Source organism: Camelus ferus, chromosome 12 (genome assembly GCF_009834535.1).
Source record: "Camelus ferus isolate YT-003-E chromosome 12, BCGSAC_Cfer_1.0, whole genome shotgun sequence".
Lineage (NCBI taxonomy): Eukaryota > Metazoa > Chordata > Mammalia > Artiodactyla > Camelidae > Camelus > Camelus ferus.
The window spans coordinates 7043665-7059206 of NC_045707.1; the positions used below are offsets into that span (position 1 = coordinate 7043665).

General features: G+C 48.7%; 1 protein-coding gene and 1 non-coding gene across 2 annotated transcripts in view; one reads left to right on the forward strand and one right to left on the reverse strand.

The window, feature by feature from the left end:
• The window catches only part of POLDIP3 (DNA polymerase delta interacting protein 3), a 29382-nt gene extending 17485 nt beyond the window's left edge, over positions 1 to 11897 (reverse strand). Inside the window, exons 1-2 of the mRNA XM_032492357.1 lie at positions 11740 to 11897; positions 103 to 493 (exon numbers count right to left, since the gene is read on the reverse strand). Of these exons, the coding sequence (XP_032348248.1) occupies positions 103 to 493; positions 11740 to 11798 (450 nt within the window). The 5' untranslated portion in view covers positions 11799 to 11897. The remainder of the gene's footprint in view (positions 1 to 102; positions 494 to 11739) is intronic.
• Positions 11898 to 12182: 285 nt separating this feature from the next.
• On the forward strand, positions 12183 to 12332 carry LOC116667847. Its single transcript, XR_004324902.1, has one exon. It is a non-coding gene; the product is annotated as a U12 minor spliceosomal RNA (small nuclear RNA).
• Positions 12333 to 15542: the final 3210 nt, after the last annotated feature.

Genomic DNA, 15542 nt, shown 5'->3' on the forward strand with positions numbered 1-15542 from the left:
GGGGAACTGACATTTTGCCTCGACACTCCTGGTCCCTGGTCCCCACCTGAATCTACAGTTGTTACTGGTTTCCAGGAATTTATGACAAGAGCCACAACCTACCTGGATGGTTTTAGTGAGCTTCAGAGCAGGGGTCACCGTCCCAATGGGTGGGCTCATGAAGGCAGCAGGGGAATTCCGCTTCAAGCTGATCTTCTCCCGGGCGTCGGCCACCTGGCGAGGCTTCTGGGGCACCGCGCTCTGCTGTTTGCGGGAGTTCAGCATCTCTCTGGCATCTTGCACTTTCCCTTTGATCCGGAACCGGGCATCTTTCTGCAAAAGCTTTTCCCGGGCATCTTTGACTCCCAGCTTGAGCCGGGCATCTGAGAGGCCAATTTTCTGCCGAGCATCAAATCTCTGCTGGAAAGTGGCCGTGCGTGCTGGCTGGCTGAGAAGGCTCTGTTGGATCCCAACACGAGATCGAACACCTCCAACTCCTGGTCGGGCACTGAGCCTGCAAATGAAAACTGCCGTATTAAGAGGATCTGGATATTAACAGGAGCCTGTAGAAGTAAAGATGTGGTAACACTGGGAACAAAGGAAGTCCTGGAGAAACCACAAAGCTGCTCCCTGTCTGAGGAAATAATTAAATCTACAGAGACTTCTTTTATGACCCTTAACTTTGCACTGTGAACAATATTAGGAAGGAAGGCCTGGTGGTTTCTATCACTATGTAAGACTGCTTTAAAATAAGAATATCCCCCAAATATCATAACCTACATCTCTGAAGAGCAACTTCAGTTTCTAAAGTTCTTCCACATCTATGCGCTCAATCAGCCCTCTCAGCACCCTGTGAAGTCGGCATTATTATGCACATTTTACAGTGGAGGAAACAGGCTTAGAGGAGTTAAATGATTAACAACAGTGCCCAGATGGCCTCTGGCAGCCTCATACCTCCACTGCATGCAGACACCCCCAGGGGGCTGGGACCAAGAAAGCCAACACATGGGTCTAGATTGGAGCCAAAGGACTAACAGACTAAGATATAAAGATTTAATAGAAAAAAAAATCCTGTCTGAATAGTTTCTATTCACAACACTTCTGACTCGAAATGTGTAGGGTTTTTTCTCACACCAATTCTCCAACTCTCTAGACACCAACTGAGTGTCCTACAGCTCAATTCTGACACTAACTACCTACAGTTGTCACAGACTCCACAGGTTGAAGGCTCAGTCCTATGAGACTGCCCTCATTTCAGATGCCAATTTCAAGTCCTGTGCTTCCTGCTCATCTGATTGACAGGCTATAAATCGAGGGTTCATAGGATCCTCTTCAAGTTCGATAATTTGCTAGAACAGCTCACAGAACTCAGGAAAACAGTTTACTTAATTACTACCAGTTATTATAAAGGATACAGCTACTGACACAACTTTGTAAAATGATTATAACTCAATAAAAAATGTTAAAAAAAAAAAAAGGATACAACTAAAGCACAGTCAAACCAAAGAGATGCATAAAGCAAGGTATGGGGAAGCGGTGTGGAGTTTTTTCCATGCCCTCTCTTGGCACATGGATGTGTTCACCAACTCAGAATTTCTCCAAAGTCAATTGTATAGGGGTTTCTGTGGAGGTTCCATTATGTAAGCATGATTGATTAAATCACTGACCACTGATAAACTCAGTCTCTAGCCCCTCTCTCCCTCCCTGCAGGTGCAGGGTGCAAGGGGGTAGGATGGAGCTGCAAGTTTCAACAGGCTAATCACACCTGGTCTTTCTGGCGACCAGCCCCATCCTGAAGCTATCTAGGGGCCCATCTTATGAGAACAAAAGATGTTCCTGTCACCCTCATCACTCAGGAAATTCCAAAGGTTTCAGAAACTGCCAGGGGAAAAGACCAAATATATATTATCACACTCTGCAACAACAAAAATGTCAAAATCAGAAACTCAGGATTGGAAAGGAATGAAACTCCATTGAACAAGCCCCATTCTCTTCTGTTGGCCCTTACATGGCTTGAGAGTGAACAGAAGACCCCTTTGAGTACAATTCTGGAAGTCCCTCCTGGGGTCTGTGGGCTTCCACCTCATCCCACCTGCCCAGCTCATCACAAGGCCTCTCCACTGCTGCCACAAAAACACTACTCCCGCGGCAGGCGCACTGCCTGGGGACATAGGCTCCCACGGCAGTCTCTCTTCTTTGGGAAATCCTTTCTGATTCTTCTAGGACAGCCCTCCTTTGTGCCTATTATTACATCTGCTTGGGTTATCTTCTCTAACCACCCTGGACTGGGAGGGGAGGGGCCCAGGGCTTTGTAAGTGTTGCTGAGCCCTGGCTCAGTATCAGAAATGCCTAAAGAGCTTCTTAAAAATACAGCTCTCTAAACCCCAACCCAGAGCTACTGAGTCCAAAATCTGAAGGCCTGGGCATATGCGTCTTTCACTCCACAGGTGATCATGCAGAACAGCAGTGTCAAGAATCTCTGGCCTGGAGTTAGAAGGTAAAACTGCTGAAAAAGCAAGTTCCTGTGCCATTTCCCACATCACCACCCAGGCCTCCCAGGAGGCATCCTTCATGGTGGGCAAGCCACTGCATTCTCCTACTGCCTCTCTTCCTCAACCAGATGGAGTGAGACTGTCCACCAGCACCTCTGCTAAGAGCAAGAGGGTACCCACAGGTAAGTCTGCCTGGTATCAATAAAAGAAAACCTGAACCTTCATTCATCCTGTTATCCTTAGCATAGTGGAAAAACACTGCACAAGAGCCAGACCTAAGGCAGTGATGTGCAGAATCATTTTCTTTGAAAAATGGCAAATTACCTTAGGATTTAAGTATCTTCCAGTGTGTTTATACAAGAAACAGGTGGAAGAGAGAGTGGAAGGTGTAAGGGGTCATTTACTGACTTGATCAGATTAGGTTTAAGGTAGGTGGGTGGGTCCATGGGACTGTTTGTCTGTCTCTACTCTATTTTCTCATGCAGAGACTCTGGGAGACTGAGGTGCTAAGAAAAGCAAGGCCAAAAGGAAGGAGGTGTTTAGGGAGGCCAGTAAGCACAATTAGGGAGAGGGAAACAGCTGTGTGCTGCAGTGTCTATTCCTCCCTGAACTGGGGTAACCTAGGCTTTGTAGCCTGCAAAGCAATGGGCAATAATGAGGCTATACTTTGTGGTGACCACAGAAACCAGCAGCTACACTGAGAGGCTGTGGTATTGGTGGATGGAATAACATGAACTTCATAACAATTCTACTCCCAGGACCAACTGGCAGGTGAGGTGCCCCCGCTGTTTATTTTTCGTTGTTGGTTTCAACTCCCTACATGTCGATGATGCCCATCAAAGAAAAGCAACAAGCTGTCAGTTCAGACCAAGAGCTACTGTTGACGGCCTACTCATAAAATGGGGAAAAAGATTTTGATCAACATTTACCATCCTTATCCAGGTAAAACCAGTTAATGGAAAGCATTCTAGATGAAATCCTTCACTCATCAAGCACTGGAACCCTCTGAAGGCAGAGGCTATGGGTACCAAAAAGAGCATGGCGAGGAACAGGCCTAGAAACAACCGGTGGGGTGCGGGGGAGGGGCCATACAGATAACCAAATAATCAGCATACTCCTGCTCTAGGAGAGGAAGGGCCCAAGTCTGTGGGGCTGTGGGAGAGCTGAGAGGTGGCCCAGGGAGTCTGGAAAGAGCCACGTCAAAGGGCATCCCAAGCGGATGAAATGTGGCAAGTGTCCCTAGAGCCCACAGCTTGCAGCTTCTTTGCTCTTGCAGCTGGGGTGTGGGGTGGGGGAGGGGGGAGACACTTAAGCTTTCCCTATTTCCCCACCCTCAAGAGCATTCCTTCACTTCTCCCCTATCACTTCCACAGCTGAAGGCTCCCTCCTGGAGGGAGGACACTGGACAAAACTTCTATTAAGGCACTTACCATGTAGCAACACAGTGATTTGTTTACAAGCCAGCACTTCCCACTGGACTAAGAGCTCCCCAGGGATACACCCTACCTCTTCACGCCCAAGTCAACACTGCCCCAGGGGAATGACAAAGGCTCAGAGAGCTTTCTGGTCCTGGGCTCCAGCTATGTCAGGGACCCTGCAGGGTTCCTAACATTCTCCTTTTAGGCCCACAATCTCTGAGATTAGCTGCCATCACTTCCATCTTAGAGAGGAGAAACCAAATCAAAGAGCTAGCGGCATGGCTGGGACTGGATCCCAGACTGCAGAGTCCATTATAACAGGTCCCAAGCTTCCCTCCTTCCTACTCCAGGCCCAGGAGGTAAGACAGAAGGGATGGCTGCCCTAGAAGGGCTTCTGGAGAAGATGGCCTCTGCAAGGGCAGTCTACCACCCAGCCCTCATCAACTGGCCCAGTGCCCTGCTAGGATCCTGGCCAACAATCACTCTCCCAGCTGAGAGAGGGGCACCCACACAGCCATGGCACAGGGCCACCCTGGCCTTACCCTAAGAGAGGGACCCACAAGGATCTTGCTGGCCCCGAGCTGCAGGAGCTTCAGGTACTTTAGGAAAGGTCTCCTAGAAGAGAAAGCAGCTGGTCTCCGACTGAGTGGGCATTACAAAGGGAACCAGGATTTTTCTGGTCAAGATGGCGGAGTAGCAGGACCACGAGCATGCCTCTCCTTGCGACTACAACAAAACCATAACTGACTGCTAAACAACCATCAAAAAAAAGATTGGAACCCAGCTAAAAAGGATCTTCAACTGGAAACATAAACAGGGAACTACAGGGGGATTGTTGGAGGGGCATGCTCGGCCCCATACTCCCAAGTGGGCGTTCCACAAGCTGAGGAATAATTAAGTCACAGAGGCCCTCACACAGGAATGAGAGCTCTGAGCCCCACGTCAGGCTCCTCAGCCCAGGGTTCCGGCATTGGGAGGAGGAGACCCCAGAACATCTGGTTTTGAAGGCCAGTGGAGCTTAGCTCCAGCAACCCCATGGGACTGTGGGAAACAGACTTCAGTCTCTTGGAAAGCGTACACAGAAACATGTGCACCAGGTCCAAGGACAGAGGCAGTGATTTCATAGGAACCTGGGCCACACCTGCCTGCTGGTTTTGGAAGTTCTCCTGGGAAGGCAGGAGACGGCTGCGGCTCACCCAGGGGACATAAAAGGTGGTGGCAGACATTCCGTAAGTGTTCATCTACAGGAGATTTCCTGGAGGCTGAAATCTTGACTGGATCACTAGCACCAAGACATAACCCCACCCAACAGCCTGCAGGCTTAAGGGCTGGGAAGCCTCAGGCTAAACAACATACTGAGTGGAAACACAGCCCCACCCATTAGCAGACTTCCTGAGCCACAAACACCTCTAGACAAGGCCCTACCCACCAGAGGGCCAGGACCAAGCTTCGCCCAGCAGTGGGCAGGCACTGACTCTTTACGCCAGGAATCCTGCATAAGCCTCCAGTCCAGCCTCATCCACCAGGGAGCAGATACCAGAAGTAAGAAAACAACAATCCCAAAGCCTGTGGAAGGAATCCACAAACACAGGCCAGACTCTATACTGGACCCTGGCCCTTGGGGGACAAGAGAGGAGGGTACTGCTGGGACACATAGGACATCTCCCACAGAGGGCCACCTCTCCAAGGTCAAGAAACATAACTAACCTATCTAAAAATACAAAGAGAAAGACAGACAATATGAGATGGCAGAGGAATATCTCCCAGGCCAAGGCACTAGATAAAATCCCAGAAGAAGAAATAAGTGATGAGGAGATAGGCAATTCATCCAAGAAGTTCAAAGAAATAATGGCGAAGATGTTCAGAGAACTCAAGAAGAGTATAGATGCACAGAGCGAAGCTTTTAGCAAAGAGTTGGAAAATATAAAGAATACCCAAACAGAGTTGAAGAATAAAATTACTTAATGAATAACACACTAGAAGGAACCAAGAACACACTAAATGAGGCAGAAGAATGGATCAGTGAGCTAGAAGACAGATTAGTGGAAATCACGACTGAGGAACAGAAAAAAGAAAAAAAGAATGAAAAGAAATGAGGCTAGTTTAAGAGACCTCTGGGACAACATGAAGAGCACTAATATTCACATTATGGGGTCCCAGAAAGAGAAAAGAGAGGGAAAGGACTTGAGAAAAATTTTGAAGAGATAATAACCAAAAACTTCCATAACTTGAGAAAGGAAACAGTCACCCAAGTCCAGGAAGCGCAGAATTCCACACAGGATCACCCCAAAGAGGAACACACCAAGGAATATACTAATCAAATTGACAAAAATTAAGAGTAAGGAGAAAAATTTTAAATCAGCGAGAGAAAAGCAACAAGTAACATACAAGGGAACTCCCATAAGGTTATTAGCTAATTTTTCAGCAGAAACTCTACAGGACAGAAGGGAGTGACACGGTAAGTGATAAAAGGGAAAAACTTACAACTAAGAATACTCTACCAGCAAGGCTCTCATTCAGATTTGATGGAGAAATCAAAAGCTTCACAGATAAATGAAAGCTAAAAGAATTCAGCACCATCAAACCAGCTTTACAACAAATGTTAAAGGAACTTTTCTAGTCATCAAACCACTAGGGAACCAGGGAACAGGTACAAAGGGAACCAGGCTGCATAAACACTGACAGTGGAAGACTTCATTGACGACCATTTCTACCACACAGCAGAGGTCAGACACAGCCTAATCTAAACCTGAGCCTGTCCTGAACGAAGACTTCCTATCTTCATCTGCCTTCTCCAAATCCTACTTCCTCCCATCACCAGGGTACCAAAGGTTACCAGTATTTATAATTAAAGGAAGTGGGATGATATTACCATGTGATAAACCATAATTTTATAAAATCATAAAATTGGGCAAATCTAGACTCCACAGCATCAATTATGCTTTCAAAAAGTTAAGTTACCCAATTTCTTTTATCGCCATTCAAGCACCTGAACATTACTGCCAAGGGGTAGGGGTGGGTAGGGGGAGAGAAAGCTATTGAAAGCAATTAGTTTGAATAACTAAAGGAACAATGAGATTCTTGAAAACAAATTTCACATCTCCAAACAGAGATTGGAGAAACGGGAAAATTCAAAAGTTTTCTGGTTCATTCCAACTGGGCCTGAAGAGTACACGTTTGTAGGAGAGGCAGGGGAGATTATGCCTCTGCAACCTTAATGTGTTCATATTTCTCAACAATTTCCCTCCTGATAATCTGTAATGGCTGTCTGAAGTGTTGTATTGAGAGTTTCAGAAGTCTACCATGACCACATGAGGGACAACTGGCTATCGGGGTTAATGAAAGATTTTACAAAGAAGGTGATCTCAACTAACAGTTTTGAGCACCTACTATAGATCCATAAACTCTGACACACCTCCTTTAACCCTCACAACTCAGAGAATTAGGTTATTAACCACATTTTATAAAGAAACTAAGATTTAAGTTATTCAAGGAGAATAACTATCTCAAATCTCAGAGCTGTAATGGTGAAGGCTGGATTCGAACTTCCCTATACCTGGTTAAAACACCAATAAATCAAGTATGGGTCAAAAATAAAGAAGAGAACTCCAAGAGTTAAGGAAGGGTGAGTACTGTGCCCAGAGTGAGGAAAAAAATTAGGACTCCAGTCATATCCAGGGACATAGTGCACCCTCTAGTGACCAGAGGGTGAGCACACACACCAAGGACGGCAGACAGTGTATTCACACACCACACTGCTTATCTGGCAAGGAAGACCACCAAGATGCCTCGTGCTGGTACTTTTATCTATTTGAACAGCACAAAAGGTACGTTTTGGGGAGGGAGGTGATACAGTTGTGGATGCAGCAGCACAGGTAAGCTATTTTCCCTCAGTTCCATACACTCAGCTCCCTGGTTACACCAGTTTCCTTTCCTGAGCAGCTTTAGGGGGTTCAGTGTTCAGGCTTTTTATAATCATTGCCCTTCTCCTTGCATGAAAAGACAGCTATTCATCCCAGCAGGCAGCAGTACTGGTTATAAGGCAGGCATTAGTCATCAGGAATTTTTCAAATAAACACTCCTGCTAGGGGCAGGTCTTTAAAACATAGAGCCAATTATGTTACCCTCCTGCTCCAAGAACTGCTAAGGGCTCCCTAACAAAGTCCAACCCCTAGTCTGGCCCCCTCTGCTTGCAGCCTCCCCTCCCACTACAGACTCTCTTATGTTCCTGAAATACATGCTGCACTTTTGGCCTCAGTAAATGTTTGGGAGGGGGAGAGAGGGAGGTTTTGAGCAAGTCTCTTAACTGCCCTGCCCCGTCACACCTGAAACAATACAACTGTGCACGGCTTTCAGACCCTCACCAGGTACTCCAGCAGGTCCTGGAAGTAAGTAGTGTGGACCAGAGGGCAAGCAGCCCAGTGGAGCCTAGCATACACATGATGACCAGGGAGGGCTAGGAATCCCTCACTCTCTTGGATCTGCTTGTGGAAGGCAGAGAGACAGCTGGCTCTGGACAGATGTCCAGTCCAAAGGATTCAGGCCCACAAGGCAGGCCCCGGATTATCTAAAGTGGATTTTAATCCATGGGGTCTTTAGGTTATAAAGTGTATGTTGAGGCTATCTCTATAGGGAGAAAACATAGTTTAGTTCTAACTATTATTGAGGGTCAGTTCTGAATTAGGTGCTTCAGAGGCATAAGGAAAAACAAGACATTATTCCTTTGCCCTCCAAGAGAGTCTTGTGCAGATGCCTCATTTTAAATTGTGATTCTTCCTTCCAAGCTAATGTAACAACTCATTTCCCTCCTCTCTGTTCCAGGACTAATTTCCTGTACCTGATTTCAATAAAGAAACCAGCAGTGAGTACCAGGACCAGAGCCCTGGCCTAAACTGAAAAGTCCCCTTACCTCCTCTCCCCATGGCTCCAAGGACTTTCCAGATAAGCATCTGGCCCAGAGCTGCTCACCTCCAGCTACTCAAGGCCCAACTTTCTCACTGAAGCTTCCTGTCACCTTCATCTAATTACAAGGAAGCAGTGGACAGACAGTCATCCTCTGAAGGTTAAACTAAGCAAACCAAAGAAGGGGTGCCTCAACTAGCCAAATCAGTGATGCTTTCACATCTAAAGGAAGAAATGGGGCAGGCCCATACTGCAGCTGGTACCCAGTGCTGCCCTGGGGAGAGTCATCTGTGGGTCTTCAACAACTGAAGTCACTAGCAATGTTCTATGTGTGGGGAAGGGAAGCACCTTACCATGAACTATATGAAGTATCATAAAATCATCCCCATCTTATCTAATTTTCTCCTGATTTCTAATTTTCAAGGAATCTTTTGACGAATAATTGGGGGCCAGGCAATAATGATAACACCTTTCTGATATGGTGTGATGAACACAAAACAGAATGGCTGCGCTGAAGAACAAGCACATTCCACGATGACCTGTGGGAAGAGGTTATTTACACCGCTACAGGCTGAGTCTTTTGCTATTTCCACTAAGAGGAGAAAAAGAAGTTTTCTGAGATGGTCACAGGTTCCTCCTAAATTATTAAGCACAAAGTCCTTCCTGGGACACCCATGCAAAGTTCCTTGTAAGGAGATTTATTCTAGGAAGCATGCATTTATTTAATGTAGGAAATGACATTTGTTCACTGAAATTTGTTCAGACCTTTCACAGTTCTTGACAGGTACCCCTCTCCCCAATTTAGTTTTTCTCTTTGTTGGCGATGCAAGTTTCCAGCAGGTTTAGCCCAAACACAGCATGCAATCCAGTTTCTTCTACACTAGTCTCCTTCCCTGCACTTTCCCCCAATCCAATCTTCACATGATACCAAAGCAATACTCTCACACTAAAGATTGGACATTACTTTTCTACTTAAAAGCTTTCAATAATGATGATGATTATGATAGCTAACATCTATTAAGCACTTAGTACCCATCAGATGCTTTTTGAATGTACTTTAGATACTTTAATCCACTTAGTCCTGACAATGCCTAATGAAGTAAATATGATTCATGTTTTATAAATAAGGAAAAAGAGGCAGGGAACTGTTAAGTAACTTTCATAAGATCATATGGAAAATGGGAGAAGCAGGGATTGAAACTTGGCAGTCTGACTCTAGGACCTGATGCTTACCTATTATGTCCCCAAGGGGGAGGGATTTGGGCTTCTATTCCTCTCATATTTAATCCTCTCAACCACCTACCAGGAACCATTTTTACAAATGAGGAAACTGCCCAGCTCAGAAGTCATCTAGCCAGGGAGGTACAGAACCCAACAATGAGGCCTGCCTGGCTGTACAGTCCCTGCTCTTTCCAGGGATCCATATATCCTCCCTTCCCTACATTTATACCCAATGCCCAACAAAAGACTCTGCACACAACGTCAAAAAAGTACAGATTCAACAGACAGTACAGACTGCCTGCAGTCGGGAACTGAGCAGTGAGTGGCTGCAGGATGTGCATGTCCTGGGAAGGTGGCTCATTCAGTAACTGTCCAGAAACCTGTGAAACCTGGACGGGCTTAGATGTGACAGGAGGACCCAGCACCAATTCCATCCACATCAGTTACTAGAGAGAAGACTTAGGGGAGAACTACTCACAGATAATAGCAAAGTAAATGAATACTGCGTGCCTATTACAAACCAGAAGCCAGGCGAAGTGCCGACTGGTGCACGATGTGGTGGCAGGGGCAGTTGTGGTGGATGTGTGGGGGATACATTTCAGACAGTAAGGGAATCTATTTTCTAGCCACAGGCACACAGGAGGTATTAATAAACATCTGCTAAGTGAACAACTGTCTGAGAAAACAGTATTTAACATCTTACAGTCTGGCTGTTTACAAGGACATTTGAACTATCTTAATGTGTGCTAGAAAACTATTGGTCACAGTCCCCACTTTTTCATACAGGTGAACTGGAGCGCCTAAAGGCTGGAAATGACTAACCATATTTGAGGGTCCAGAGGAAGTTTGGAGCATATAACTGCAAATCATCTCTGCAGTTCCTCACCCAGATACAGACCAGTCTTCTCTGAGAACCATCAAGAAACAGCCAACCTCCAGCCCGTCCCACCTGTTTTTCTGCCTAAGCCTGAGGCCAACTTATCCAACTCAAAAAGTGCAATCAGCCCCGATATCAGCTCTCCGTGGCTTCGGGCAAGTCACTCCACCTCTCCCAGCCTCAAGCTCCTCATCTGTAAAACGGCCGGCCGACGAGATTGCGAAAAGAGAAAATGAGGCAGCGTGTGCAGGAAAGCGCGTAGAGAACCCGAAACGCCACACAAAGGGAGGCGAGTGTCAATAGTGGTAGCCCGGAGAGGGGAACCGGGTGCGGGATTTGGAAACTAAAGGTCTGGGTTTGGGGCTTGGCTTAGGCAGTAAACAGACCGGGAGAGCGTGAGCAAGTCACTTCCCCACGAAACTTTATTCGTTCTAACTCTAGGGCTGCGCTGAGATCATGGAGCAGTGGCGAGTCTCCTCAGACGAGGGGCTGCGCTGGGGAGACCCTATGGACGCCGGGCCGTGGGGGCAGTCCGTCCCCTCCGCGGCGGCAGCTCCGGGCCCCGTGGGGCGCCCCCCGGGCAGCTCCCTCAAGCCCGGCAGCCTGGCCCGGCCGCCCGCAGCGGCCCCACGGCCACCCCTGGCCCGCTGGAACGACGGCGCCTGCAGCCAGTGGGCGGTCGGGCGGCCCGGCCCGCGGCGGAGGCGGCGGCCGGGCCAATGAGGAGCGCTGCTGCGGCAGGGGGCGGGCGCAGACGGCCCTCCGCGTCGAGCCCGGGCCGCTCCCTCCTCCGCCCCGAGCCCCGCTAGGACTCGGAGCCTGAACTCTGAAGGGAGAAAGGACCGCTTACCGCCCCTTCGCCGCAGCCCCACGCTTCCGGATTAGCTCGTCCAGGGAGATGTCCGCCATCTTGCACCGCTGAGGGAGCCGCGAGCAGCTTAGGGGTCCCTCAGCCCTCGAGCCCGCCCCTTCGGCCGCTACGGAGCAACTAGCGGCTTCCGGCGTTCCGCGAACTCTCGCGACAAATCCGACCGAGCAAAGACCGGAAGGGGCGGGGTTCCCTCCGTGAGCCCTTGCGACGCCTGCTACTTATCTGCATACAGCGGGTCGTAGCCCTACCGTTCCCCAGGCTCCCCCATGAACACATAAAATGAAAAGCGACATAAGAAAATTACTGAGAAAGATAAACTTCAAAGGAACGAGGTTCTCAGTTCTCTGGTCAACTTTGATACTCACCGTATGGGAAACGAGAATGGGATTCATTACCAAGGAAGTAACATGAAACACCTGTTTATGCCTTAAACTTATGAGTAAGGAAAATAACGATTCGGGGTGACGCCCGAATCCTCACTGCTAATGTGAGACGAATTTTTGAGCGGGTAAAGGTTGCCCCTAAGGTGACCCGCCTACTTTGCGGGATGCCTGGGAGTTGCGATCTGCCCGTCCCTTTGCTACTGAAAAGTAGACTGATCAGGTGGGGGTAGGCGGGAGGTAGTGGGTCGTTATTAGACTAAGCTGGAAAAGCTGAGGTACGAGTCATACAGTTATTCGGCTGGCGGCTGTAGAGTTCCCTGAGCAGTTGCAAGAACTCGTGGCTCTGTGCAATGAGCCCGCTGACTTTGCTGAGTACCTTTATGTAGGAAAGTGTGTCAAACCTGGAGTTGGCGACCTTACCCCACTACTCCTAATTTTAGTTCTGCAGCTAGGGTAAAATGCCAACCGCTTGTTTGTAGGCGAGAAATAGACATGCGGCTCCCGGCTGCACACAGAAGGCTTGTAATTGGTGCTCACGGAGGGCAGGGGAGAGGGAAGCTGGAGGGTCTCTTGGCTCACGTCCCGGGGGTCACACGTCTTCCTGATTTGTAAAGCGGGGCAAATAACACAAAGCCTTTGCGAGGGTTAAAACAAGTGTTGGATACGTGGGGTTGCCTTTTCATTGATGCAGTTCTAGCCTCCAGCACTTGACCCTGGCATGAGGTAAGTGTTCAATAAATATTTGTCGAATCAATCAAAAAATACAAGCGACGCCTTTAGAACAGTGCCAAGCATGGACTAAGTGCCCTATGAGTTACTACTGTTACTATTTTCTAAGTCTAGCACCGCGAGTGGAGTTATGTACTCTTGACAGAACACAGCACACACAAAAAAATCTGGCGTCAGAAGGTCCGTGGAGAAACGAGCTGGTAAAGCCAGAGCTTCTGGGATTGGGCACCAGACAGGAGGGGAATCCAGGTCCCCCTGCGCGGCTGTGATTGGATGCTGGCTGGCCTGCCTTTTCTCAGCTGTAAAACCAGACCTAACTCCTCCCTCCCAGACGTGCGGGCAGGAACGCGGAGACCAGCAACAAGGAAGGGAGGGCCCCGCCAGCTGGACAGCTGAGGGCAGGTGCCGAGGAACCAGGAAGGGGCCAGGACCACAGGAGTTAAGGCCCTGTGGCTCCTCCACACGAAAAAACTGAAGTGTAAATAGGTCATTTAAATAATTTAAACTACCACAATAATAGGCTCATTAACTGACGTCATTTAATTCTGTGATTGTCAGCGGGGTGGCCCTCCACGAGGGGCATTTTGGAGCTCTGTGTGGTCGCGTTTGGTTGTCTGGATCCGGTCACGTGGAGAATGGGACTGGGTGGGGCGGTCCTGCTGGTTCTTCCAACGCCCGCGACTTTCCCAGGTGGGAGGGGCCCGTCCCGATTCTCTGAATCATCTTCGCTCCACTTTGCATGAACACACAGGACTTTTTGCCCGGTGTGAACAAACATGGAATTGCTAGCAATGCAGCTGCACTGTAGCCAAGGAGTTGGGTCGTGCCTTGCTTGGAAACTAACCAACAATTGTGCCCGGCCTGGGAAAACCCGCACCCCTGGCAGCAGAGCCAGGAGGCGGGCTCCATGCTCCATCCTGCACCTGGGCAAACTCCCGATCCCCACTTCTGGGGGAGCTTGGGCTCAGCATTTACATGCTGAAATGCGCATCATTTTGTAAATTCCTTTGTTTTCTTGCTCTTTTATAATGTAGTTGAAGCTTTGTGTTGATTTTTAACAATTCTGTATAGGTAGATGATTATCACCTGTGAATTTCCTTCAGGAGAATAAAGGGGCTGTTATAAATGTTATTTTCAAATGGTGTCAGGTCTGAGAGGGTGGAGAATCACTGATCTATTCACTCACCCACTTTACAGATGGGGACACAAACCACCAGAGGATAGGGACCAGGTCCAATCATGCCCTTCTTTCTGGCTCCAGGAGGGAGCTTCTTGTGGGCTCAGGCAGGTGTGAGGCAAACCCCAACCCTCAGGCCTGATTTCTTAACCTCCAGATGGGGACAGGAATGACGAAACCTAACGTGTGTCGAGTGTTCAGCAGAGACCTTGGCACGCAGTAGGTGTGAAGGGAGTCCCAGCCCTGCCCCAGGATGTGTGAGAGCCAGGGACAGAAAGGAAAGAGATGAGGAGAAAGCAGTTCCCCGACCCCGAGGCTTCCTGTGAACTCCCACATCCTCTCCTCTTCCCAACTCCACTCCAGCCACACTGGTCTCCGCTGGATTCCCCGGGTCTCTGCCCCAAGGCCTTTGCACTTGCTAGTTGCTGCCTCTGGAACACCTCTCTGGTCCTGGCTCCCTCTCCAGCCTTGTCCTCACTGTCCCCTCAGCCACCAGCCTTCTTTGACCTGTTTCTGTAAGTTTCTTCCACAAGCATGTCCAACCACAAGGCCTTTGTCCTTGCTGTTCCACCTTGAACACCCACCCTCACAGGGCCAGCTCCTTCCCATCACATCCCAGCACAAACGTCATTTCCTCAGAGAGGGCTTTCCTGCTGCCCAACTTGAAGAACAGCTCTCAGTCCCACAGTGTCTCATAACCACCATTCATTTCCATCTTGGCATTTTCCCATCATTTGTTACCTGTCTAGTGTCTTTCTCATGAGCACCCCAGGAGCAGGGAGGGCATCTGGGACAGCCACAGCCCAGTCCCCAGCACCTGAGCAGTGCCTCAGTGAGGAACCAGGAACTCCGTTCCCCACCTGGACACCCCGACCTCATCTTGGGCCCCACCTGCAACCTGCAAGCCGTTCACTGCCCTGAGCCTCAGTCTCTCCATCGGAAGGTGGGGCTACTGACTTCTCCCTATTTCTCTCAGGGCTGTCCAGAGGAGAGAGTAACAAGGAAAACACTGGGAACACCTGGGGTTGTCCAAAGTTAGGACTGGGGACGTTTTAACATGGCTGAGATGATCTGAGGGGAGGTTTAAAAGCTCAGTGCCCGCAGTCCCTGGCCCAGCCTTCTATTTCCAGGAATCTATCCTGAAAGAAATCATCTGAAAGGAAAGAGAAGATGGCCACTGTTAGTTACAAAATCCACAAATTGGAAACAGCCCAACTGCCCAAGGAGAGGGATTTGCTACATAATAAATCATGACCCATCTGGGCCCACGGTGGGTTTCTGACCATAGGGGAAAAGCAGCAGCCACATGGTGGACCGTGTGGTCTCATCAGATTTATCGGTGTTTGCCTCTGCATGCCCGGTATTTTTTTTTCCTGTGTAGACTTTTCTGTACTCTCCAAATTTTCTACAACACAAACATCAGAATAAATTCCAGGCCTTGCACAGCCCCTTCCTGCTCCCCTCCCTCCCCTACAACGACGCAGGTCACAGAG